The sequence below is a fragment of the Pavona decussata genome, unplaced genomic scaffold (assembly GCF_977016875.1).
Source record: "Pavona decussata unplaced genomic scaffold, jaPavDecu1.1 SCAFFOLD_6, whole genome shotgun sequence".
Lineage (NCBI taxonomy): Eukaryota > Metazoa > Cnidaria > Anthozoa > Scleractinia > Agariciidae > Pavona > Pavona decussata.
In genome coordinates, this window is record NW_028145430.1 from 2744631 (window position 1) to 2772334 (window position 27704).

Below are 27704 nucleotides of genomic sequence, written 5' to 3' on the forward strand. Positions count from 1 at the left end.
CTTGAAATTTGACACACATCCTTTTCCGTCCTGGATGAAAATCTTTCACCTGAGTCATCTAGGAGTGTACGTCCGGTTCAATTAACTTCCGGTTAAAGTCATGTGATCAATTCGATATAAGTGAACTTTGCGCATACCAAGCGCATACCCCATAAACGCAAAAGTCCCAGTTTTGAATTTACGGCAATTTGAGCGATTGTTTCCTCCAAAACATTACAGACAGGTAAAAAAACCTCTTTTATGTAGGCTCCGGTGTATTGCCTTCTTTCTCTTGGGTCCGACTAATTCAAATTCCTCTTCTCTTTTTTAGTGAATGTAGGTAACCTAGATCTCACCACATATCGGAATGAGTTCTTTCAGCTTTCTCAGGATCTTATACCCTTCCCAGACGAGAAATTCATGAGCCGAGGTGTTCACTGAAACGGTAGGTTTACCGGAAGTAAAATAGGCTTGCAGTTTGAATATGAATTTACTTCAGCTTATATTTAAATGCAAAGTACAGTGGAACCCCGCCTTACTACCACCTCGTTAAATTCGACGGACCACCTCGTTATTTCGACCGCTTTTTTGTGCCCCGAACGTATTGAAAGTCCAGTCATTTCCTTAGTATTAAGACCACATTTTCACGGCCCGAAGTTGGTCGTATTAACGGGGTTCCGCTGTGATTAAAATATACTAAAGCTCTTGCTTGAGTGAAGGAAGAGTACTGCACGATTGTTCACGAAAGCTGCTGGACAACTTTGCTCGAAACTCAAATATTTCCTGCTTTTCAGTTGAATTGTGAATTTTTTTATGATAATTATTAATTGTTTTGAGGTAAATTTTAGTTTTTCCACTTTCTTCCTTTGCTCTAAATTATGGTGCTTGATTTAATGGTTATGAATTTGAGACAAATGAAAATAATCAGCTTAACCCGATCCAAAACAAATTTTTAACAACAACCTGATGTTAAGGGATTATTATTGCCTAATTGTAGCGTCATTTAATACTCTTCCTTTCGTTGCTGAATCTTAAGTCCTTCATGTGCAGTTGCTCACATCATAAGACAATGCCCCATGTATGAAAATGATTGTTACTGTGTGGGTGATGCAATGTTTTGTATTATGTTGTGACGCGGATCTCACAGTATCCCGTAAAATAGAACATCGCCAGAAATCCCCATAGGCCCTCTAACGCATACTATGTTTTTAGTGCATAGCCGCTAATTTTAACGACTGGCAATTGTGTCATGTTTTCCAGTTGTTATTTGACTAACTGATTTTCTCATTTCTTCTTAATAAATAAAATGCAAATAAAGCTTTCCCTAAAATACCAAGAAATTCTCCTGCAAATCTAAATGAACGTCAACTTGCGGCCTCATTTAAACTTAAAAGACTGTCATAGATATAACGCCCAAGCCAACCACATTGGTCACAGATATGGTTCGTTATGTCCTTAAGCAGTGTTTTTTACGTCCCCAACTGATTGGAGATGGGACTGCCATTTCTATTATTAAACAACAACAACAACAATGACAAAATCGTTGCACAGATAATAATTATCTAGGAGCATGATTTTTGGTTGTGCAAATTTCACACAAATTGACCAAATACTGAGCTCATAATTGCGTCTTGTGCCATATGGCACTCTTGGTCGGGAAAGGGTTAACAGTGTCAGTCAGATCTATCACCCTAGCTATTATTAATTAATTTGTTAATTAAAAGCACTTTGCTGCGTAAAATGAAAAGGCAGGGAACTGAAGATGCAAGAAAATATAATTAAATGTTTCTCAAGCTAGAAACAGAGAAAAAAGGTTAAAATTGTTTGCTAAGAGCGCTGTTTCTCAAATTTAATTATTTGTATTTGTGACAAAGTGTAACATGGTCAGTCGCTTGTTAAAGCATTTTATAAGAAAAATTAAAAGTAATGCTGTTCGACGTTTCGATGTTTCAAACATCATTATCAAGAATGAAGAAAACGTTTGATGTCAGGGTTGCTAAAAAGAGAGATTTCATTTATTCAAACTCAACTCTTTTAGCAACCCTGACATCAAACGTTTTCTTCATTCTTGATAATGATGTTTTAAACATCCAAACGTTGAACAGCATTACTTTTAATTTTTCTTATAAAATGTAACATAACCATTTTTTTGTGTTGACAGAAAGAATGCAATTATTTGCAGGAATCCCAAAGGGGAATTTCTTGATATCATGTTTAACACTAGGCAGTGTCTATATGGGAAAAACGATTTGTTCTCGAGAGCTAAATTGTACCTATGGCTATGACAACAGAAATGCTCAATAAATTTAATTTGAAATTTAAAGCAGCTTTTAATGCTTGAATGCGCGCATGCGCAATGAACGAGTTATAGCGATGGCAGACTTTTCGCTTGGTTGGTTGGTTGATTCTGTCGTCAACTTTTGGGCATGCACAGTGATTGAGTTTTAAATTCAATTAGTGGAAAAAACACGCGAAAATGTTTTGTTCACGGCGCATCAGGATATTCTTATTCAATCTGTAGAGAATAATTTGACGATCATTTAGTGCAAGAATGGAGATTTTTCGTTAAGTCTGAGCAAAGTTATAAGTTTTCTTCAGTTTTTCAGAAAGTCCGGGGTTGTAAACTCATTGATTGCGTGATACTGCGTTGCGCTACTTGAAATTTTGCCACCAAAAATTAATATCCCGCCAGAAAATGTCTTCAGCTGAAGCAATGATCTTAACTGAAAAGTTCACTGCTAATCATAACTTTTTGCACACATGAAAACTCGACATCTTTCATCTTATTTTTGCTTCTCATACAAAAGTATTACATCAAGTAGATTAGTTTGCTAAAAAAATTAGTTTGGCTGTCAGTTTTCACACGAAAGCAGAAAATGCCATGTCACGCATCAGTGACGTGGTAAACAAAATTATGCAAATTTCTGGTGAAATGAACATTTTTAGATCTTGTTGACCAGCTTTTATAGAGGTTTCAAAGGGAAAAAATGTTTCATTTTTGCAATTTACATCTGGTAATTTATGGGAAAGCAAAAGGACGCGGTCGATAAATTTTCATCAACTGTTTAATACATACCATGTTGAATTTATTGAAATGCATGTGAACCATGAACGCAACTAAATAACTTTCTTACCGGAGTACAGGATCAAAACCTTTCTGGTAAGTTCATTAAATAATGAAGCATAATACAGACAACTAGCTTTTTTTGAAATAATTCTTATTTAGCAAGAGTTAGTCATATTTCAAGTTATTTTTACTTGAATATCGCATGGACTGAACTCCAAAGGAAACATTTCACGCATTTATGTCGGGCATGAAATGTATTTGGACACTTTGTTCAACAGATTTCCCTTTGTGAGATCAGCTTGAGCAAAGTTATAAGCAAAGTTTTTTACGCAAGTCACAAATCAGTCTGAACATGAGGGAAAACTATTGTAACACTCAATTGGCGTAATGCGCTTTTACTTCCTTCCATCCTTTCCAAGAAACAACCCCTTTGAATGAGCACCACTGTACTGAAAAGTGTCAGTTGATCACTTGAGGCTCCATTAACACCTTCCTTGTCAAATTCCTAAAAACAATGCTTGTTATATTTCATGGCAATTGCCTAGTAACTAGCCTGTGTCATCAGTTGACAAGAGTATAAAATTTTCCAGTATACACCCTGTATGACTGGCTTTTGAAAGGCTCACTTTAAACCATAAAGTATTGTACCTTATTATAGGAAATCAACAATGCACATTGACAACGCAAAGAAAATTTATGTTACACTAAGTTAACGCGAATTTTTCGATAAGCATTTTGCTTTATTTACTGCGATTTTCATAATTCTGCGAACTCGCACTTTACATTTCTCAATGCCAAACTGCGTTTTGGCTTCCGTCAATAAAACCTTCCAAGACAAGTGCACAGATGTTTCTAAGTTTTTTTAAAGCCGAAAATTTGGTTTTGCAGCCTAACTAGACCCTATCAATTCAAAAGATCTTTCAAAGCCTCCATGAAATCACCAAGAACTGCTCACTCGTTTGATTGACGGAAACCAAACCGCAGTTTGTTGCAGTAACACAAATTTGCTGCACTTACAAAATCTCAACATACATATGTCTCATGGAGAAATAAACTAATAACTAAGGTTTTGTAATGAAATAAAGGTGCTTTAAAATAACAATGTTGTAAAATAGCGTGCATTAAATTTACATCGACATTAATTAAGATACATTAAATTAACGCGAATTTTGTGAAATCGCGTTAATAAAGTGCATTGTTAATTTCCTATAATAGGCTAACCAGTTTTTTCAATATAATTATTTCTATTTTTAGGCATCATGGCATCAAGTCCAACTTCACCAAATGGCAATTTACATACCCTCTGTCGTCAAGGCAACATCAGCACAATTAGATCTTACCTCCAAGGAATTGAAGAGGTCAACAAGTTGGAAGAGCGTGTTGGCTTCCTTGGTTACAGTCCACTTCATGAAGCCACCAACAGCGGTCAAACAAGTGTTGTGCGGCTTTTGCTTCTCTATGGAGCAAATGCCAATGCTAAAGCCAATGGATTTTACACACCTCTTCACATTGCAGCATCCATGGATAACACAGATTGTGTGGTAGAGCTTTTGAAGCATAATGCTGATATAACAAGTAGAGACGAGTTTGGTAAAACTCCTTATGAGACAGCCATGATTCACAGGTGCAAGAAGTCGGCAAAAATTCTTAGGACGGAAGGTAGGTAAAGTACAGTGTAAAGTAAGGAATTTAAAATAACAAAAACAATGCCTGCTTTCAGTGTCAAAATGCTGATTCAATGGAACACACTTTTTGGAATGCCCCGTACATGTAAGCATTAAGTTCACCAAGAAGTATTATCCTGGTTCAATTTATCAAAAAATACACAAATAAATTTGTATAATGAACAATTCCTATTTCATAATTATTATTTTATGCACTCTGTCCCGCTCTGCACCGAAGCCTATGCCGCCAACTAGTGAGTGATACCCTAGCTGTTTGCAGTTTTTAACTAAACTAAAATTGCAATGGAAAGGTGAGAATTTAATATAACTTTCATCTATATAATATACAGCTATTTCAATTAACGTTGTCAAATGAAAGCTTCAAGCTTAAAGACAAGACCGAAAAGTAATATGGGTAGTTCTTTCCAGAGGCACGACAAGTAGGATGAAAAAAAAAAAAAACAAAAAAAACAAGAAACAAAAACGCTGTAAATGTTTGTTCGTGTGTTTTAAAAGCGAAAAACAAACTCGCAGTACTGTATACACATCGTTGGTAATTTCTGACCGTAGGGAATTTAAGCAATGACAACGGCGACATCCATCATCACTTGAAAATATAACTTCATATCATTTGTGTTACTTCAAGATTATTTTAACCTCTCCAACTTGTACAAAAACTGCGAACTACCCAGGACCCAAATTGATAGGTGTGGCATCCGAGTTAAGAAAGAGAATGTTGTATGTTCACGTTCTTCACAGAACCTCGAAGTTTTTCCTCGTAAACCTATTTTTTGGGGGGCAGTGTTGTCGTCGTTGCTTAATTTCCGTAGTGTCTTTTCGGAATGCTTTAGCACTGCTTGCATACTAAAAAATTCCATTGTGGGTACATGGCACCACTGTTATGATCAGTGTTCCAATGGTGCTTGCTTTTACTTCTCCAAAAGTTAAAACTTTTAAGACATAACATTCAATAGTTCTTGGTGGCATCCTTGAAGCAGATGCCACTTCATCCTTTTGATATCCTAACATTTCTTTCATCTAAATGGCTCGTCATCGTAGATCTTCACTGAACGGGCGAGGCATGGCTGATTTTAGTGAATTTATTCATAATAATCCCATAGTTCTAGTTTTATGCTTTGATCCGACAACGTTAAATGAAATAGCTGTAAGTGCTACAAAGACCTCCTCTTTAGCTGTTTAACTTCCCTCTACGATTTTTTTCTTTCATTTAGTATATTTAGCTATTTATTTATTACTTCAATCTATAATTATCTATCTTTTGGCTTCTTTTCCTCTGTTTATCTAAATTTATGATTGTGTAATATTGTAAGCACTATAAATATTATTAGTAAAGTGACAAATAATAAGTAGTGTAGGTATTGTAAGTATTGTGAGCACTGTAAGTATTATTAACTATTATAGGTATGGCATGTATAGTTGGTATATGGTAAGTATAACTTTGTAAGTATTGTAAGTAGTGCATATAGTACTGTAAAATATTGTATTGTGTGTCTAAGGCATGTCGAAATCTCAAAAAAAAGTAAAGTAGAAACTTACAACATTTTATGAACCCAGTTTAATGTCCTTAGCCCCCACGAGTCTCCTGTAGCTCAGTGGTACAGCATCCGAACAAGTAATCAGAAGGTCTTAAGTTCGACTCCTGATAGGAGCGCTCAGATTTCTTTCGAAGTATGCCTGTGTCACTTACTGAATAATACATCATTCTCAACATTCTATAATGTCTGTATGTTTGGGCAACTACAGGCTGTACTGTGTCAACTCTTGTTAATCCCAAGCTCAGATCTAGGTAGTATATATTGACTTTTGACATGGATCCTGATTAAATTATTCAAGATACTGTATGGTGGACATGGCCATCAAGTCAGCCTGCACTGTGGGTGGTAATAAATAATTGGCTTCTGTACCATGAATCAATTATTGAAATCCACACTGGATTACATTTTGAACTTTCTTGTAACTGTCTTATTCATGTATTTGGACAGGCAGAACAGAATTGTTTGATCTGAGACAGCAAAGCATGTTCAGTAAATCTGTTCTTGAGAGTGATCAAACAACATTCTGAAATGTATGACATTTTTATTGGCAGAGGTCAAGAAGGCAGCTAGAGAAAATAATCCAAACTTAAAACAAATGTTAGCAGCAACCAAACTTCCTGATCTAATGCCATCATGCTTTAAAGAGGCTCTACTAGAGGCATCAAGGGGTGGACACATGGATGCTATCTGCTCATTAATTATCACAGGTGGAAGGCATTCTTTACAACTTAGGGAATGCATCAGTGAAGCATTAAGGTTCCATTTCTATGAGGCTGCTGCTATGTTATTGACCTGTTATGCAGCAAAGCATGGCAAGAATAGACTTCTAAAGTATTTGATGAATGTGGAGATGAGCAGGGAGGAAGAGGAAGAAGCCCTCACAGAATTACCTCATAACAGAGTGATACGTGGATTTGCCATGGATAGAATAAGGTAATTCTTGTTATCTTCTCTACTACGACTACCCCAGTAGGTGTTTAACTTGTGATATGTTTGACTTGTAAGACTGGGTAGCTGGCAAAAAATTGTGAAAAAGGCACTTGATACAGTTGAACATCCTCTCTTCATAATAATATTAATAGTATTAATAATAGTTTCAAGGATAGGACAGAGATGTCACCAAACTCAGTCAATTTAGTTAAATTGATCTGACTGACTGAGTTACTTTTTGCTTCAAGTAAATGCTTACAAATGTATAATAAACATAGCCAAGCCATAAATGTCAAATTGAAAACTTGGCGCCTGAGATTTTAATTGTTTTATAATTTTAATAATTATAATTATGAAATAATTAATTGTCATGAGCTACTGTTCGGTATTAATTTTGAAAATAGCAAATTATGAACTCAAGGCGACTTTTGAAAGTTAACACCAACTGGGCGGTATGGATATTTTTTGGAAACTTGTCCAGAGCTTGTCAGTGAAGACGTCATTACGTTGAAGATGCCAAACACAAGCGCATACAGGAAGAACTGATGGCGAGACAAACCATGCTGAGAAAACTATTTAATAAAAAAGATGTACTGGTATATGTTGTGAATTGTTTTCTTAATTTAAATTTCAAACCAGTTTCAACTGATTTTGTTTTTATGGCAATGAATACAAGAGAAGTGCAAATAAAATGGAAACTAATTTGAAAAATTTCAACCAATTTTCAATGATAAATTTAGAATTGCATTAATTTTATAAATATGCATACACGTTGGGTAAAAAGAAAGACAAGTATGCATCATAAAAATTAACGCTCCCTTTTAGTCACTTTGTAATTTACAACCATTAAAATTTTATGCTGCAAGGACTTATAAAAATAATATATATTAAAATGTGAATTTATTTTCAAGTACATATAAAGTGTTACTTTCCTATGATGAGGTAATTGAATTGTTTTTGGTTAGATTTATTTGGTAATGCTTATAAGATCTAACTTTAAGTTCTGATTCGTAGGCTGTTTATCTCTGATAAAGATGCATTTCGCATTGCTGTGCCAGTTGGATTAGCTTTACAACAAAGAAGAAAGGATGTTGTAGGGATTATCCTCATGAGTTCAAACTGCATCCAAAGAAAAAAACAAATCGACTGGGCAAAACTTGCATTGGCTGAAATCGATCCACCTTGGTTAGAAAATGTTGAGTGGGTTGAAAAACTCTTCTTAGCTTCAAATTTGCTGACAAGTGTTCCATCTAGTATTCATAACCTGAACAAACTGTGTGTTTTGGACTTGAGGAGAAATCAACTGAAAACAATTCCTGCCCGTTTACTCAAGCTGCCAAGTTTGCGCGATCTCAGACTCTCGGAGAACAAAATTGTGGAACTGCCTAAAAAGTGCAAATGGAGTCCGTCTCTCAAGACACTTAATTTGAGTGATAATTTATTAGAAACACTGCCCGAGAGCATGGCTCAGGCAAAGTTATCAGTTCTTAATCTGGCAAGAAATAATCTGTATGAGGTGTCGCCATGCATCTGTGAAATAACCACCCTTCAAACATTGGATCTGTCAGCAAACCCCAGGTTGACACAACTTCCATCTGAAATGGGAAGACTCAGAAACATTGAATTCCTGAAATTAGAACATTTAGATCAGGTTTGGTGTTTAATATATATATGTTAATTTTAGGGTAAAATTTATTTCACAGTGGAAGCTCTCCTTACGGACACCTCTTTAATGTGGACACCTCTCTAACACGGACAGTTCACTTGGTCCCTGGGAGACCGAAATCCATATAAGAGCCTACTTCTCTAAAATAGACACCTCTGTAATACGGACACTTATTCCTGTCTCCTTGTGTCCATAATAAAGAGGTTTCACTGTGATATTATAGCAATGTGCAATATTATTGTTCTTTCGATGGGCTTCTTTAGTTACAGAGGACAAAAGCAATGATCAATGGTGGCTCACCTTTGAACCAGTTTATTCTCAATTCAAACTGTGGCCTTAACATTAAGACAAAAAACAGCAATATGGAACTCTGCTAACCTGACCATACACCAGCTGGTAATTGACATAATCTGAATTAGTTTCGGATATTGTACAGTATTTAGTATTACAGGTTTCATTTCATTGCTATCATTATAATTACTTTTTTACTGTTTGTTGTTTTTCTCTTTCTTTAGTTGACAGATCCACCGGAGGAGATAAAGCAGGATGGTGTGAAAACCATCATGCATCTTCGAAATAGTCTGCGTTCATCGAAAGGCTACTACATAGTGAAGCTGATGTTGGTCGGACGAGCTGAGCAAGGAAAGACGACCCTGATGCATCGCCTCATGAAGGATTATACCTACAATATTAACAGTTCAACAAACGGTACAGATGAATCTCTGTCTTTGAAGTGTAATAGGTTAGGTTGCTGTTAAAAAGGAGGGAGCTTAGATTTAAAATGTTGGAGCTGATTTAGAATATTAAAATGGAATTGCCCTCCAGGTCTTGATTTTCATGACAAATTGGTTGGGTTTGGGATCCTGCGACCTTACCTTAGATCTGCCATGATCAGGGCATGAGGTCATTGGTTAATCACCACTGACCCCACAGCAGCTCAATGGCAAAACATAAGTTGCTGCAACTGCTATGCTCATTTGATAACAGCTTGTTTCCAGGGCCTTACAGGTCTGCCTTCAAAGAGGGGGCAAGTAGTCACTCTGAGTGATTTGAATGAAAAAGGTCAACAAAAATTGCAGCACTGTGTAATTTGCAATATTATTGCAATGGTATCAATAATAATTCTTGCAAGAGTGAATCACAATGGTATTTCAACTATCAACATGCTTAATCACAATATTCATCATGACCTCAATATATATTCACCCCTAGTGTCAATACCATGTACTTGAAAATACGCCACCCCGCAAAATTACTTTTATTGGATAATTTCTTTCTAAATTATGGACTTGTAAATGAGACCTTTTGGTAAGATACCAGCTGTCAGCAAATAATACAACAACAGGAGCATTCTGGTCAGACAAACAGGTATGATTAATTTAGGAAAGAAATGAGAGATGGATGAACATTATGAAAATGTTGTTCTCATTACCAGACAGTTATCCATCACTCACAGTACTTCAGGTGGTCAGGTCCATAAATAAATTAATTAATTACAGTGTAATTTATTAACCTTAAATTTTAAAAATTTTCACCTTAAAATATCATTATTTACCATATATTTTTTTTAATTTTCCAAAAATCTATCAGTCCTAGATGTGTTTCTTCATTCATAAAAATCCTAAAAATAAAAACTTTAATTCTGGATTAAAGGTCAATGTTGTCCTGTGTTATGACACTATGGAGGCATTTTAGGATTGTTTTAAAAAACTGAAACAGATAATAAAGATCGTAAAACACTGAAAATATCCAGATGCCACCCAAAAATGATTCAATGCCCCTAAAATTTATTTGAATGTTTATTCAATATTTATTGAAATGTTTGCCTTTGTTGTTGTTGTTTTTTTCTTCTACAGGAATTGCCATGGATGAGTTCCGTTACAATCGCAATGCCTTTGGTCTGTTCTCAAATTACCCAGAGTATGTCTTCCAGGTATGGGACTTTGGTGGTCAAGAGGACTTCTACACTACACATCAGTGTTTTTTATCAACTTTGGCTCTCTATCTGCTTGTGTGGAATATGGAGGAAGGTAAATTAGTTTGTTATTTTCCCCTAAAGCAGTTCTCAATTTATTGAGTGTTATTTGAGTTTGCTTTGGTTTTGCTTTACTTTGTGCTGTGATTGGTTAACGATAGTTCTGCCACTTTCTTAACCAATGAGAAGCTAAACCAAAACCAGGGATAAATTATTGTGACTTATTCGCATGCATTTTCCTGTGCTTGGCACCAGTTACATGTATCTACTTTGAGTTTCTGATTGGTCCATTGTTTTGTTTGTGTCTGTTGTGATAGTTAAACACTAAAATAAATACAGCTATCATTAAGTGGTCTTTAACACTGCAAGACTGATGTGTTCAGCCTGTCAGTAAAAGCTTTCTGCATTGTATTGTATGAGTAGATCTCCTGCTTATTTTTCCATGAAAAAATAATATGCCCCTTGACGGCCATTAGTTTATCAGTTTCAGTCAGTCAGATGACACCCTCATAAAATAGCCTTGCTTACTAACATGTACTTACTTATTTACTTACAAATGCTTTCACTAAAATATCTTCAACCTGCGACTTACTAATCGCTCTTTCGATTAGTGGGGCTTAATTAGTTTTACAAAATCCTTGAAAAATTCTGAACGTCTTGGTCACGTGACTGATTATGTCACCATGGTAACAGTGCTATGGAAGATACTTCAAATTAACATCTACACACTTGAAAATTTATGTTGCATTTTATGAAGATATGCTTCTTGACCTAGTCCCCCAGATTTTGGAGTTTGCATCATTTGTGCATAGCCAAATTAATTTTAAACAAGAAGTTGTGCTATATATAAAAGGCAAGCTCCTCCTTCATCTCACACGTTGCGTGTGAGATACAAATTTGGATGCCGTTCAGTCGTGGCATGTTCTTGACTCAAGCGACCTCATTGACCTCTGAAAATAGATGCCTCAAAATTTCTCCACTTACAGCAATATGACATATCAAGTTCTAATTTGTTGAATGCTCAGGGTTTATTCTGAAAACTAAGCCAAATTTATCGGTAAGGGCCATAGAAAAGGACACATGTTGTTTGTCAGTTGTCTACGCTCTGCTGGTTGATTGTCAACTGAAGGTGAGAGTGGCCAGACCAAGCCCCTTTTATACTGGAACTTCCTGTTTTTAAAAGATGCATGACCATTAACGGCCATTTCTGTATACTTCACATCAATTTCTTTCTGACTACATTGATTATTTTCGAATTGATAGATGCTTTCGTGATGAGTTTAAACGCGTTTTGGGTGTAGTCACGTGACTGATGACGTCATCAGACTGCATCTGTGGTCACATGACTGACGACATCATCAGACTGCATTGGATATGAGTGATATTTTATGACAAGTGTTATTGCCATGTTGTGTGGCATCTTCCTTTGCTTAAAATTGACAAAGTTATTTTGCATTTGGGAATTGGATTCTGGGAAGGTTCTTATTAAAATTATATATTACTTTTATAATTATATGATTTTCATTGATCTGTCAAAGAATATTTACTTCTTTGCTGCGGCTAATCGTTCAAATGTACTCCTGGATTTTTCCTGCAGGTGAACGAGGAATAGAGATGTTGAAAAGCTGGTTAGACACCGTATCGACCACAGCTTCCAATACAAGCCTCATCATTGTGGGGACGCATTTGGACAAGGTTCGTCAAACCAAGGAAGCTGGATTCCCAGAGCGCATGCGCCAACTTTTGAAGGAGTTGGTCGAGTCGCCAAGGTACACGAGTCAAATTAATGTTGTGCACATCAAGGAAGTCAGCTGTGCAATGGACAACAGGGAAGGTAAGATAATTATAAACCTGTCTGCCAGGCGTCTCGTGGTTTATAAGCCCAGTGCCTTTCTGATTTGGAACATTTATTTTGCGCTCCACCGGTACGTGAAGGTCGCACCTCTGATTAATAGAAAACTGATTTGAAAAAAATAATACTTTTGAGTCTTGTCCAATACACACAAACGGAATCCAATGAAATGGATTGGCATTCCATTGGTACACAATTGGTGAATTGCATCTCATTAAGGGGACTTAAACTATTTCCGTTCGTCCATTGTAACCAATGGCACGATTGGTACCAATAGAATGACTTGGCACTCCATTGGTACACCATTGGTGAATTGCATCTCATTAAGGGGACTTAAACTATTTTCGCTACGGTTCGGTTTGAGTACAGCTGGATTCCGTTCGTCCATTGGTACCAATGGTACGATTGGTACCAATAGAGTGACTTGGCATTCCATTGGTAGGTGAATTGCATCTCATTACGGGGACTTAGACAATTTTCTTTACGGTTCGGTTTGAGTACAGTTGGATTCCATTCGCCCATTGGTACCAATGGTACGATTGGTACTATTAGAGTGACTTGGCATTCCATTAGTACACCATTGGTGAAATGCATCTCATTACCACTTGTGAGCTGTGGGAAAACGAATTGTCGATTGGTACCATTGGTACCAGTAGTACAAATGGAAAAGTAGTAAGTCGATTGGTTAACCATTGGAAGCTGCATCTGAAAACAAAGGCCATGACTTGAATCTTCCTCGAACTATAAGCGAAATACCCTGATTCTTTAATGCCATGAACCGAAACAAGCGCACTACATGTTAATATACCTCGTTATATAATCCATGAACCAAAACAAGCGCGCTACACATGAAGTATATGTCGTTCTTTAATCCGTGAACCGAAACAAGCGCGCTACAAATGAATATATCTCGTCTTTAATCCATGAACTAAAACAACCGCGCTAGACATGAATATAGCTCGTTCCTCAATCCATGTACCGAAACAAGCGTGTTACACATTAATATACCTCGTGCTTTAATCCATGAACCGAAACAAGCGCGCTACACATGAATACAACTCGTTCTTTAATCCATAGAGCCTAAACAAGCGCGCTACACATAAATGTTCATCGTTCTTTAATCCATGTACTGAAACTTGCACGTTACACATGAATACAACTCGTTCTTTTATCCATGAACCGAAACAAGCGCGCTACACATGAATATACCTAGTTTCAGTGAACCGAAACAAACGCGGTACGCATGAATAGAACTCGCTCTTTAATCCATGAACCAAAACAAATGCGCTACACATGAATATTCCTCGTTCTTTAATTGTTGAACCGAAGCAAGCGCGCTACACATGAATATCGTTCTTTTATCCATGAACCGAAACAAGCGCGCTACACATGAATATACCTCGTTTTTTAATCCATGAACCGAAACAAGCGCGCTACACATGAAAATAACTCGTTCCTTAATCCGTGGACCGAAACAAGCTTGTTACGCATGAATTTATTACCTATTTCTTTAATCCATGAACCGAAACGAGCGCGCTACACATGAATAAAGAACGAGGTATTTTCATGTGTAGCGCGCTTGTTTCGGTTCATGGATTAAAGAACGAGGTATTTTCATGTGTAGTGCGCTTTTTTCGGCTCATGGATCAAAGAACGAGGTATTTTCATGTGTAGCGCGCTTGTTTCGGTTCATGGATTAAAGAACGAGATATATTCATGTGTAGTTCGCTTGTTTCGGCTAATGGATTAAAGAACGAGATATATTCATGTTTAGTGCGCTTGTTTCGGCTCATGGAGTAAAGAACGAGGTATTTTCATGTGTAGCGCGCTTGTTTCGGTTCATGCATGAAAGAACGAGATATTTTCATGTGTAGTGCGCTTGTTTCGGCTCATGGAGATTAAAGAACGAGATATATTCATGTGTATCGCGCTTGTTTTGGCTTATGGATTAAAAAACGAGATATATTCATGTGTGGCGCGCTTGTTTCGGCTCATGGATTAAAGAACGAGGTTTTTCATGTGTAGCGCGCTTGTTTCGGTTCCTGGATTAAAGAACGAGATATATTCATGTGTAGTGCGCTTGTTTCGGCTAATGGATTAAAGAACGAGATATATTCATGTGTAGTGCGCTTGTTTCGGCTCATGGAGATTAAAGAACGAGATATATTCATGTGTAGTGCGCTTGTTTAAAACTTGACATCTTTCATCATATTTTTGCTTCTCAAACAAAAGTATTACACAAAGTAGATTACTTTTCTGAAACAAATCGTAATCTTTTACCAATGGTACGATTGGTGACGGTGTTTTGACGATTCGTATCCGTTTGTGTATACTGGGCATGAGTGATACTTTTTAGGTCAAACATCTCCGCGGGAGTGTTGAGAAACAGAGCTCTGGAGCGGATAGCGGAAACGAACCATGTAGAAAAGAGCTGGAAAATGAAAAAATGAGTAAAGAATGCTTCACTATTATTATACACAGACATCCTTAGACTAGTTAATAATGGAGGCAATGTTTTTTTTTCCCAGGCTTTTTCCTGTCACTAAAGTGTCGATGTGCTTACATTTTTTGCCATCTCACTTAGATAGATAAAATTTGTTTTTCTTGTATTTTTTTGTCTTGAAAACAGGAATTGATGACCTGCGAAACTCCATCTACGATGCTGCTTCAGCCCTGAAAAAGACTGATCTGGGTCAGGTGTCAGTCATGGGCGAGATGATCCCACACAGTTTCCTGTCAGTAGCAGATGTCATTCATGACAAACGACAGGAACTGCGAGACACTGGAAGGATGCCAATCATGCACAAGTCCGAGTATGAGGCACTAGTCCTGGACACCATCAAGAACGACCCAGTGGATATCGAGGATACCAACGACCTGACGGAGGTTACTCGATTCATGCACGAGAGAGGTAGGCCTGGTACTAGTGACGTCACGTAACACGATAGCACTGATATGACGATTGACGATTTTTATGCAGGTTTTTTAGATTCTGATTATATTATCATTAGAGTTTTATAGTGGTATGTAATTATTAGTAGTTTCTGATTCGATTTTATGTGGATACATTTGTATCTTAAGCTCCATTCCCGCCAGCAAAACATGTTTAATTAAACCAGGTTTAGCAAAATGAAAATTGGTGACAGAAAGCCGAACCATTGGTTTTGACATAGGATTCAAGTAAACTTTAACTTATGCTTTCATTTGTGCTAAATCTGTAGTTGACAAAAATCCGAAAGCAGCTTTTATGAAGGAACCAATTTTAAGCTGTGTTTAACTAAACAGCTTTTAAACGTGTTAAGCCTTGGTGTGAATGGGGCATTAGATAGGTTGTTTGGAAAGTTAGGTTTCCCCTATTAGCAGAGGGGGCTTCCCTCTGCTAGATTTCAATTGAAATGTGAATAAAGTCTTTATTATTATATGACTGATCTTATTCGTTCGCCGCTTTTAGGCTACTTGTCATTATGCCGCCCAAGGGGAAACTGAAAACACGTGTAAACTCTGCTTTAAGAAGGCTCTTAACAGTTTTTCTGACTTTGGATTGGCTCTTTTTAAAAAAAATCTCGTAGAAAAGGCATGCATTTCCTCATAAATACTACACCACCGTTTCAAAATATGATCAAATTTTATTTTCTATGGTTTCCAAGCGACAGCTGTTGTCATAGCAACAATAACGTCAATTATCTCGAAATCTAGTCAGACACCAACGAAGCTTTTAGAATTTGAACTACCCAACGTAGACAACTTGTGAGCAAAATGAGCGAAAAAAAAAATCTGTAAGAGCGTTTTCAAGTAAATAAAGAATTAAAATTTCACGGGTTGATTTTAGTTATTGCCTCATTTGACACTTTTTTCGGCATTAAACTTGCTGTCACTTTACAATAACTTCTTGTGCCTTACGTCTGATAGCAAATGGCTCATTTTAAAGTTATGTGTCCAGTGACCTGGCCTTTGAATGAAAGCGAGGTTGGAGTTGACTTTGTTTTGATACAACTTCACTGTTTTTCATATGCAAATGCTGTTCTTGTTATGCTAACTAGCTTGCATTTCCATATGAAAAGCGCTGAGGTTTGTGTGAAAACAAGGTCACCCCCAGCCTCGCTTCCATCCAAAGGCCGGGTCACCAGGCACAAATGTCAAATGGGCTATTATCGCTTATGCTTGTTAAGGTTTTTGAAACTAATCCAAACCTAAGAGAAATCTGAAAATTAACGTGAAAAAGAGAGAAAAATTTCCAATGAAAGAAATTAGCGAGTGTGTTGAAATCTTTTATTCCCTCAAGGAAGAGTATGTTACATTAAACGACAGTTGGCCCGAAATACACAGAACAAAAGGTGGGGGTTTGACGCTGCTGGTGAGAATTAGTTGAGGTATCGTAAATGTTTTATGTATTCATGGGATGAAAAATGCAAAAAACTAAGAGAGCTGCGTGTTTCGTGTGTGATTTTTCAACTGCTTCTAAGACATACGAGAATAAAAATTTGCGGTAGAACTAATAGAAATTACTGTCTCGATAACTCATTACTTACTTTTCCACCGAGCAATTAACGTGACTTGAATAAGGTGAATTTTACTCTAGGATTAATAAGGTGGAACAAAGTAAAAGCTATGACCCCAAAAGTGTGGGAGTAAGTCCTAACTCCTAAATTTCCAGTTCCCTGACCAGTGACACGTTGTTGTTGACCAGTTTGATTTCATTGCAGGGATCTTGTTGCACTATGATGACCCAAACCAAGACCTCCAAGATCTCTATTTCATTGATCCCAAGTGGCTTTGCGAGTTAATGGCGCGAATAGTGACGTTGCCCCAAGTGAATCCATACGTCATGAATGGCGTCCTGAACCTTGACAATCTTCCACTGTTGCTGAGGGGAGAGCAGTTTGCTCACGACAACTCTCCGCAGTTCATCCGACTTTTGAATCGTTTCCAGATCGCTTGCTCCTTGGACGACAACCGCGTGTTGATTCCTTCCAAACTTCCCGTTGACAAACCCGAAGAAGCTATAAACGATGACCTGCCCTTTATCACCCTTAAGCGCATCCACTCTCTACCCTGCATTCCGCACGGATTTTGGAGTCGCCTGATCTCGCGCTTGTTGTTCTACATGAAGGATATGCTATCGGGTGGAGAGACCTTTACTCGGAAGGAATACTCGAGCCCCTTTCAGCTTGATCCCTTCTGTTGTCACTGCCCGCTAGTCCTCGAGAATTTGAGCTCGGGTGGTTTCGTGGAAGGCGATCCAGAACTGCTAGGAACTAGTGAACCGTCAATGGGAGGGTCGTTTGAGAATCTCTTTGAGTCTTCCAGTGACTTTCAAGGCTTTCGGTATTATGGTACTCCCCGACAAGGAACCTACATCAACGGTAGGTTCTTTCGTTCTTCTGATTCCGAAAGTAAAAGCTCTCGCAGTGATTCTGGCTATGAGTATAGTTCAGAAGACGACGATGATGCTGGTGGGGGATCAGATCCCTCGCACAGTATGACTTTTCCTTTTCGTCATTCAAGAGATGATCCATTGAAAAACAAAGGAATGTTTAAACACGGCACTGACCCTGGAGTTCGGCGTAAAGACCAAGGCTGTGAATTTGAAAATGGAACACCCAACAGCAACTCAGCTTTTGCAGTCATGGTACAGAATTTCCAACAAGAGGAAGTGCCTTTTGATTCATCACGTCCAAGTTTAGGTGATGAGTCCTCTGTAACGGTAACTTCGGAACAGAGTGTACCCATTGCTAAACAAGGAGCATCATTATCAGAAAATGAGTCACAGGACATAAATTCCACACAGGAAATTGCTGCTGTGCAGGATTTATCTGGAGGGACGGAAACAATCGTCAGCGCTGGTGCAGAGGACACAAGTGTTGATAATGATGTCGTAAGTGCATTCCGGATAACTGGTTCGTCCCACGCGAGTTTGGAATCAAGTCCCAAAAGCATCAGTGGTTGTCCTATCAATATTACAACTCAATATGGTGGAAGCAGCGACGAAAGCGGTAGTGCACCTTATCAGTCTGCCACTTCCAGATCTTGCACATCAGATCCGTTTGCACGTGAACCAGATGACAGGCAGAAAAAGGATTCTTCATCAGCAACGTCCCCTGAAGATCTTGAAATAAGCTGCCATTTTGAAGGCCTTAATGTTGATGGGCTTCCTCGGTTGCAGCAATGTTGGGCAGAAACAGAAGCAGGAGAGATAGGCTGGGCCTGTAGAGTTGATCATACGCCAGGCTCCTCGTCATCAGTTAGCATTTCCTCGGATAAAGAATCTAGTGGCGAGGGTTTCCATAACAGTGAAAGCCGACCATCCAGCGTCCATGACACACCGGACACGACTGTAGAGGATGTTGCAGGTAACATTCAAAGTAGGACGCCATCATATGCATTTGTTCATTCTGACGCCCGTTTTCCCGTTTGATGACCGAGTTGGATCACAGGGTTCTATGGGCTGCCATCTTAATAACACACCAAGCTTCCCGAGCAAAATCTTTGGAGTGTACACAAACTAGATTTTCCCTAGAATATAAGGGCTCCAGGGTTCCTACGGTCAGGGAAAAGTCAGGGAATTCTGTATCAGGTCAGGAAATGCTAAATTCTATCTCAAAGTCAGTGAAGAGTGAGGGAATTTTATTTTGGGCTAACCACCAGGTTTGGGAAAGGGTATCCTTGTTAGTAAGGGTAATGTTGTTTTAAAAGACATTTCACAGTACGAAGGAATTGGTTTCTGTTGCTTTATTGCTGGCTTTATTGGTAGAGAAATTGTCTTCTATGATGGACCTTGAAAACTGGTCAGTGGAAAGTCGGAATTTTTATAGTAGAAGTAAGTGGTAACCTTGTAAAGAAGCCCATCCTAAAATAAGCCCCTCCTCTTCCCCCCATTCTAAATTTTCATCCTCAGGATAACAAGCCCAGATTTGCTAAGCTGTTAGGTTTGTGTCTCACGCTGTTTTGAGTCCTTTTAATTGTCAAGTATGGTACCCATCGAAAACAATCCCTCGCCGGAAGAGAAGCTCCTGAAAGCCGGAGCCCTAATTCTTGGGCTTATCTTCAGAATGTGTTTAGTTCTCTGGCGAGAAGTGTCAGTACGGAGCGTCTCATTGTAAGCAGGTGCAGAAAAACCGAGAAAACCTTTCAAATTGTAACCTCTCGCCCTTTCAAGGTTTTGTAAGCTGAAGTTTGTTAATGCTCTTGTTTTGGTGTATTTCCGGTTAGATGTCGACCGTACTTCGGAGATCACGGATCCTGATGATCAAATGTCTCCACCAGCCAGTACTCCAGGTGCAAGCTGCCAATCTAACCACGCTATTCCCCAAATCGCAGAAACCTTCACACACGAGAAGCCCTCCACCAGCACACCATCGGCGGCACCAACACGTGATCCTAATAGAAGGAGCAAGTCACGGTTAAGCACCACTCATCTACCTGGCTGCCCGTTCATTGAAGACTTTCCTGTCGACAGATTGCCACAGCTTCCCACGGACCTTGCCTCACTGATCGACCAGAAGTTCCTTCACTGTTGGAAGACTGGGGTGTGCTTAAGACATCCTCGCTTGTTTCTGTTGCTGTACTCTGCTCCTCACCCACAGGACCCTGACCGACATTTGGTCATTACAGAAGTGAGTCCATGCCCTCTTGGCCGCAGAGTACTCAGCTATGTGGTGGACCACATCGACACACTGATTCGCGAGTGGTACCAAGAACTGTCGACCACAGACGGCTGGCAACCTAAAGTCAGACAGCTCATCCCTTGCGTGGTGTGCGAGCGTCTGGGTCTTGAGCCGCACAAGTTCACATTCGTTGAATGCCAGCAACAGAGTTCAAAAGCAGACATGATTTCCTGTCCCAAGCACCCTCGGCTTCAGGTGAATCTACATCAAGTTGCACCTGATATCATGTTACATGACGTGGACGCCGATTTGCTTTTGTCCCATGAAGAAATCACGTATGAAGACACGGATTCCAGCAGACTGGGCGGTGGTGGCTTTGGAAAGGTATTTTGCCTTCCTGTTAATTTTCAAAGCTTAACCTGCAGTTCTTTTCTTGTCAAGAAAATATCTAAAAACACAATAACCGTCAGGCATTAGGAATAACTGGCAATGGCTTTATGATGATGTTTGCTCTTTACCGTACCTGAGTTATAAAGTAACCAATTAGAAGCTATGTCTGTTGTCTTGACTTCTTACGATGTCATGGACAGTTTGTTAAAGTTTGCCTATTATTCCGATATTTGAGATAAAATTATCAGAGAATTACAGCTAAATGTAAAATTTAATAGCCCACTGATTTGTTAAACAATAAGGCAATTCTTCGCACGTTTGCACAGTAAACCAAATTATGATTTGGCGCCAAAAGCAGAATTTTTTAAACCAGCACGTGGCATTTCAGTGATGAGTTTTTTGCACTCGCTTACGTAAGCGACTCTTTGAAAACAACCTGTACTTTTGTAAAATTCCGATGTAATTACGCCTTATTCATCCTGGAAGGGACGGGAGAAAATAGTACAGGTGAGTTGATAGAAACTTCAACGTAAAACGGATTCCTTTTGAACACGTAGACAATCAACTGAATAAGCCGCATATTGAAGTGATTCTTGGAAAATCTTGTTGAAATAAAACAAAATTCAATGAGATTTGGTGACGGTAAATGCCTTATTCGTCATGTCAGGTTCGTTTGTTCTCGTCATGAATATTATTGATAAAACTTGTTTACATCTCGCCAAAATAGGACCCCAGTCATGCGCGATCAGATATAAGAAATTCATGCACTCTCCCTGATCCTTTGTTTTAATATCATAATCTTATCTCCTCAGGTTGTTCGTGGCAAATGCAGAGGACAAGCTGTAGCCATCAAGTTCTATATTCAGAGTGATGAATCCGAACCCTTGAGAGATTATCGTGAAGCCCGTAAGGAGTTGAACGTGTTGCGCCGCGTGCGGCAACACCCTTTTCTTATCAGCGTCATTGGGGTATCTCTCCGCCCTTTGTGCTTGGTGCTGGAGCTGGCGGAACGTGGTGCTCTCACTGAAATACTCCGCCCAACCAATTCTATTGATCGGATAGTGCTGTTTCGCATTGCCTATCAAGTAGCGGATGCCTTGAGGTTTCTGCACGATTTGGGCGTCATCTATCGTGACTTGAAACCTGAGAATGTGCTTGTTTGGTCACTGGAAGAGAAGGATGATTTGCATGTGAAGCTCATTGATTTCGGCACCGCGAACTTTGCGACGTCCACTGGACTCGTGTCTGTTGCAGGAACACCCGGTATTCATGCGCCTGAAATGCTGGAATGCGCTAACAAGGAAGAGTATACAGCGCAGGTAGATGTGTATTCATATGCAATCCTTCTGTATAAGCTCATCACTCGATCAGAACCGTTTGAAGACTACGATTCGCCACCGAAAGTCAACGCGGCTGTGATCGGAGGCGAGCGTCCAAAGTGGCAAGACGCTGCGGTGGCAACGTTCGGTCTTCCGACTCTCACAGAGCTCATGCTTCGATGCTGGTCGGCCAAACCGACCAGGAGACCAACAACTGCTCAGATTGTGGAGCAAGTCCGTCAGCCAGGTTTCCAGTGTTTACTTGCGAAACAACCACTACCTAGCCAGCAGCAGTCGGTCCGCCATGTCTGCCACGTCCCAGATTCCCACGATCTGTGGCTAGCGTGTGATGGACATACCGGGAACAAGATTTTCATCTACGATGGTCACTCCCTCGGGATGAAGTTCTCCTTCTCCATCGACTCACACCTGGAGCAGAGCTGCTCCTTTCAGATCCAATGCATGCATTACATGGCACCACATGTGTTGATCGCCGTCCGCGGTACTTTCGACTTGATCAATGTCTATTCAACCGCAAGTGCGCAACGCTACAAGTGCGTGACATCCATGCCTTTTAACGAGCAGGTCACGTGCGTCACGTCAAATGACGAGTACATCTTTGTTGGCCTTAACGACGGCAACTTTTGCTACATCCTTAAAAACGATATGAAGAAAAGCGACAAGAAGCGAGGTGTTTCCAGTATTACGGTTGGGCGTCACCGTATTCTTTCCATGACTGTTGCACAGGATAAACTCTGGGTTTCTACCAGCAGGTATATCTTCCGTTATTTCACTAAATCGGGCGAAATGGAAGCGTTTGACATAGACGCCATGTGGTACGGTGGTCCAGATGGATTGGAGAGCAATCCTCAGACGCAGATCTCCCTGCTTAGAGTCTCTTTTGACCAGCAAAGCGTTTTGTCTGTTTGCAGGTATGGTGTTACGAATCATGCTCGGTTTTTAGATTGTTGTGAACTGAGGTTGTGTTGATCTTTACCAACCAATACCCAATACCCAATTGGATACCCAATTCGCTTGGATACCCAATTCCCAACTTGACTTACCTGGTTTGAAGCAAACTCGCCCACACTTGAAAACTCGCATGCGTAGAGAAAAGTGAGGGATACTCAGAGAAAGGCCTAAATTTTAAGCTCGGTCGTACAATAAGAAATGTGGAAGATTCAGCATAATCAAACCCATGATCTTCAGCACAGCGGTCGGACCTACTAATCTTTGAGCTATTGGGAGGCTCATGATATGGCGAATTAGGCCATTTCCCAGCATCATGTGTGACACGTGTCGAAAACGCCCCATGTAGTGTAAAAAAATGAAGATGGTAAATTTTAAGGTGGCTCCATAGTGTTTTCGCTTGGCGCACGCTTTGTTACACGTCGAAAGCCAGGCGAACGGCAATATTCCGGTATATATGCGTTATTGAACAAGCGTGAGGTCAAGATGGCTGGATATTGGCCAAGTTCTTTTTTTGCGTTTTTCGTCGAGGTCCATAAAAACCGCTAAAAATGAACGAGGCCAATATCCAGCCATCTTGACCGAACAAGCTTGGTCAATAAAGGATTTATTATATGGCTTTACCTTCAAGTTAAAACTACAACAACAAAACAAAACAGGACATGAAACTGCTCTACTGGGAAAGAAATTCTTCATAGCCGGCCGGTGCAAGATTTATTTTCAGTGCATTTTTGGATTAGCATGTAATCGTGGGAAACAAGGAATCCTAAATTATCTTAGGGCTCTAACTTTAAAATGGCTTAATTAAAGGGAGTATACAATTATTGAGAACGAAAAATTTAGATTTTCGCAAGAGCGGGAAGATTTGAATAGAATCCGGCAAACTCGCCATTTTCAGCCGATCGCGCGGTGGCGTAAATGATAAACATTTTTACACAGTTTTCGGCTTCCAATCATTTATTCTTGAATGAAACAATAGATTTTGAGATTATATGCAAACATAAGCCGAAAAAAAGAGCACGTAAATCAGAAAACTGGGCGAAACTTTGATAAGATTTTGTTGTTTACAACAAGCAAGACACGGCTAAATTAAAAACGTGAGCTTCTTCGGCTAACTTGAAAAAAACACTTTTCTGAACTGCTCTTAACACTTAACGCAACTTCCACTACGCTATGATGTAAATACAGTCATTGCAAACCCAGTGAACTTATTAATTTGGCACTCGACTTGAGACAAAAAGTTTTACAAAATCAACTCTATCTAAAATACTACACGCAGAGCAACTCACCGATTCAACTCACATTCATTGTAGCTGAAACAAAGTTTTCACTACACCAGGACGATTCCATTCTCTTTCCTTTACTTTAGGTAGATGTTAAGAGTTTACCGAGCTTTTTTTTTCCCCCAAAACAACGAGAAAATCGAAGAAAAGATTGCATTGTTGTTGGTAAGCGGACGGGCAACGGGTAATCCCGAGCGGGCAAGATAGCTCCATCTTGCCCGCTCGGGTAGCCAATCACAGCGCAGGATTTGACTCATCTTGCCCGCTCGCAGAGACAGCCATATAATAAATAGAACTATTGCATTGGAGTAGAAACTGACTCCGTCGCTTGTCTCGTGACTTCGTCTCACGTCTCGTGAATCCGTCTCTCGTCTCGTGACTCCTTCGCTTGTCTCGTGACTTCGTCTCTCGTCTCGTGAATCCGTCGCTCGTCGCTGACTTTTTTTGGCGCCGTAAGAAGTTGACTTGTGACAATTCTAGCAGGACGCGTGTATAATGTGATGCTACTTAATGATTTCAGTAGCTACCACGACCCGAACAGTCGTTCGATGATGAGTTTGTGGTATCAATTACGCAACCTGTGATTAGCTTGAAACCCAAAAGAATTTCGTGATTTCTACACAAAATTCAGCCTAGTGCCCAGCTTCTCTCCTCTCCCCACTCAGTCAGAGTGTGTTAGAGGCAAGACACTGGGAGCGGTTGCTCAGAGGTGTATAGCTTGCAGGCACACACTGCCCTTACGCCATTTTATGTTACCTTCCTTGGCCTTACGTATTTGTTAAAACCCTCTCTTTAGATCAGTGCTCAGCAAGTGGGATGTCAACAGTAGACAAAATCACTTCAGCGTTGATTGCACGGCCATTTTACAAAGCATAACCGCTAACTCCACTGGAATGCTGCTCAAAGAAAGCTACGATGCCATCGCGTGTATCACGTGCGTGGAGCCCACGTGGGACACACTTTGGGTGGGGACCGCGAGTGGACACATCTTGATCTTCGATGCTGTAACAGCCCAACTACTCACATGGTTTCACCCCTTTGACGAAACGCGCAGCCTCACTTTCATGCATTGCCCCGGTCCGTGCGGCACGGAACAGGGTTATGTGATAAGCACGGGCAAGGGACTTAAACCAGAGGGGCTCGGAGCACGGGACGTGTGCTTGTTGTCGGCTGAGCGGGTACGAGAGCCTCCGATTGAAGTCACCAATAGGAAAGTGAGTGAGCCAAAAAGAAAGTTTTCGAAAGTGCGCAGTCCAACGCCGCCATGCGACGAACCTGATGCTGCAGAAACAAACTCGACTGTACCGCCCAAGTGCGCGATGATCATGTGGGAAGCTGTGTCTAAAAACTGTTTTGCAAGGATAGAGGCTAAAAGTGGCCGGCAACGTTTTCGGGTTGATAGTACCAACAAGAATACAGGTGGCGATCAGCCCTCGAAAACTTGTGATGAAGAAGAGCCATAAATGGCATAATCTCGGATAGGAAACTTCAGCAATCATAGAACTGCGCCTGTTTCATGCGAACTTGGAACTGAGATCTAGTCACTTACATCACTGTCATGTTTCGTCATGTACATAACGTGTCAATAAGCCATTTTCGAGTTGCTTTGAATCTCATTGTGAAAGGGAGGCTAAGTACAAAGTTTTTATTATGCAAACAAAACACGTCTTTATTGCAGCGAAATAAGGAAAACGACAAGTTCATTTAATGAAGGCTTAGAAACGTTACTAAAAGATTGAAAAGCAAATGACTAGAAAACTTAGCCGACTTACGATCAACGTATATTTTTAGCCATTCCGTGAAAAAATATTAAGGCCGATTGCATGCAGGGTGTTGCATGACGTAATACGTGCAAAAACGTTTATTTGCACGAGTAAATATAACAAGTAATTTCTTTAAATATGTAAAGTATCATAGACCCTTTGCATAAATGGCGCCCAAATTTGAATAACAATACTTGATACATCCTAAGCCTCGTGTTTATGTTTCCAGACAAAGGATTTTTCACATGAATATGAGGCTTAGGATGTATAAAGTATTGTTATTCAAATTTGGGCGCCATTTATGAAAAGGGTCTATGAAGAGGTCGAACATGGGATATGACATAACTGTTTTGTACTGCTCCTTCCATTCGAAAGTCACATGTCGATTAATCCCGGTGAACAGAGGAAACACTTTGAACTGGAGCAGGAGCTCATTACTCGCAGCGTACAGCTCCTATACCAAGTCTTTGCTACGGCGTTTTCACAGATCGGTCTATTTTTAGCTACACACGGGAATACTTTTCTTCCGCGAAAATTTAAATTTCGGTTTACATGAGAATTATGCAAAGTTTGAGATTGGTTGGTAAGGCTCCAATGGGAGACTGAATTTGTCAAACACGAGCAGCAGTGTTTTATCAGGATTTAAAACCACGAGGCGTAGCCGGGTGGTTTCAGACCCGATAAAACACGTGCTGTGAGTTTTTTTGAACGGCTTCAAAAACATTCCTGGAAAAGCGTGTGTCAAGAGAGTGCTTTTGTGAACGTTGAAAATTAGCATACAAGAAAAACATTAAACGCTTTTATCGGGTTTTAAAACCACTGCGACGTGATATTTTATCGACCATTTGATAGTTCAATGGGCTTTTGAAATATTAATGAGTTTTTGAAACGAATGTATTGGAGTTGTGCGCTCCGGGTAATGGGATCCTGACTGTAGGAATTAAAGCGAACTCTGTATCTGAAGATTCCTACGAGCTGAGCTCCTTTCTAAGGTCGAAGAGAACTGTTTGGAGGGTTTATCTTTACAAGTAATTAGTTGTATACGTTTCTTCCTTTTTGGCGGCCGTTTTCTGTTTAAAAATTAAAAACAACAAAAACTTTACTAATGTAGGTAGTTTATATATGTGAAAAAAGCCAGTCCTTGTATATTTCGATGGTAAATTACAATTTATATTCTTTGTTAAAAACTAAATAGTTGGTTTTAGAAAGATGCTCAAAAGCCAATCTTTAGGTACGCTTAGAATCGCTTTCAATATTGCACAGTTTTACAAAATAGAAATTATTTCTATCTAGTTTTAAACAAAGTTGAAAGGACTAGTTAGTTTTAAAGTTTACGTGCAATTTTTTTAGGACATTATACTGACCTCTTGTGATACCAGTGATTGGTGTCTAATTTCTCATTATATGGTCCGTAAATTGTTTAGGTATCGAGAATAGAAGAAATTTTTAACGCTGGATGATGCTGTCTTGTATTGTTGCGCCTGCGCAGTTTTTTAGTGCGTGAAGGCAAAATTTGGTGGCGGGGCCGCAAATTAACATTCTTCTCGCGATGAACGACTACAGCTGCACAGCGTAAATGTTGTGTTTAATTACATCCATTTTGAAATCACTGGTGATCCCTGGAATCTGATTGGTCCAAAATGGTGAGATTTATTTCCAAATTGCACCATTTTGGACTCTAAATCGC

At 39.5% G+C, this 27704-nt stretch overlaps 1 protein-coding gene across 1 annotated transcript; it reads left to right on the forward strand.

The window, feature by feature from the left end:
* Positions 1–27472, forward strand: LOC146489168 (leucine-rich repeat serine/threonine-protein kinase 2-like). Its single transcript, XM_085106702.1, has 14 exons — positions 1–223; positions 311–424; positions 4301–4705; positions 6818–7199; positions 8211–8847; positions 9378–9570; positions 10719–10892; positions 12435–12671; positions 15319–15600; positions 17393–19039; positions 19899–20677; positions 21496–22934; positions 25051–26162; positions 26327–27472. The coding sequence occupies exons 3-13, from the start codon at positions 4306–4308 to the stop codon at positions 25715–25717; spliced, it is 6837 nt and encodes a 2278-aa protein (XP_084962828.1). The 5' UTR covers positions 1–223; positions 311–424; positions 4301–4305; the 3' UTR covers positions 25718–26162; positions 26327–27472.
* Positions 27473–27704: the final 232 nt, after the last annotated feature.

Excerpts from the sequence above, each read along its gene's own strand:
- LOC146489168 (XM_085106702.1), top strand. The coding sequence starts at position 4,306 with ATGGCATCAAGTCCAACTTCACCAAATGGCAATTTACATACCCTCTGT. Across the intron at positions 4,706-6,817 it reads AAAAATTCTTAGGACGGAAG|AGGTCAAGAAGGCAGCTAGA; the intron begins GTAGGTAAAGTA and ends TTTTATTGGCAG. Across the intron at positions 15,601-17,392 it reads TCGATTCATGCACGAGAGAG|GGATCTTGTTGCACTATGAT; the intron begins GTAGGCCTGGTA and ends ATTTCATTGCAG.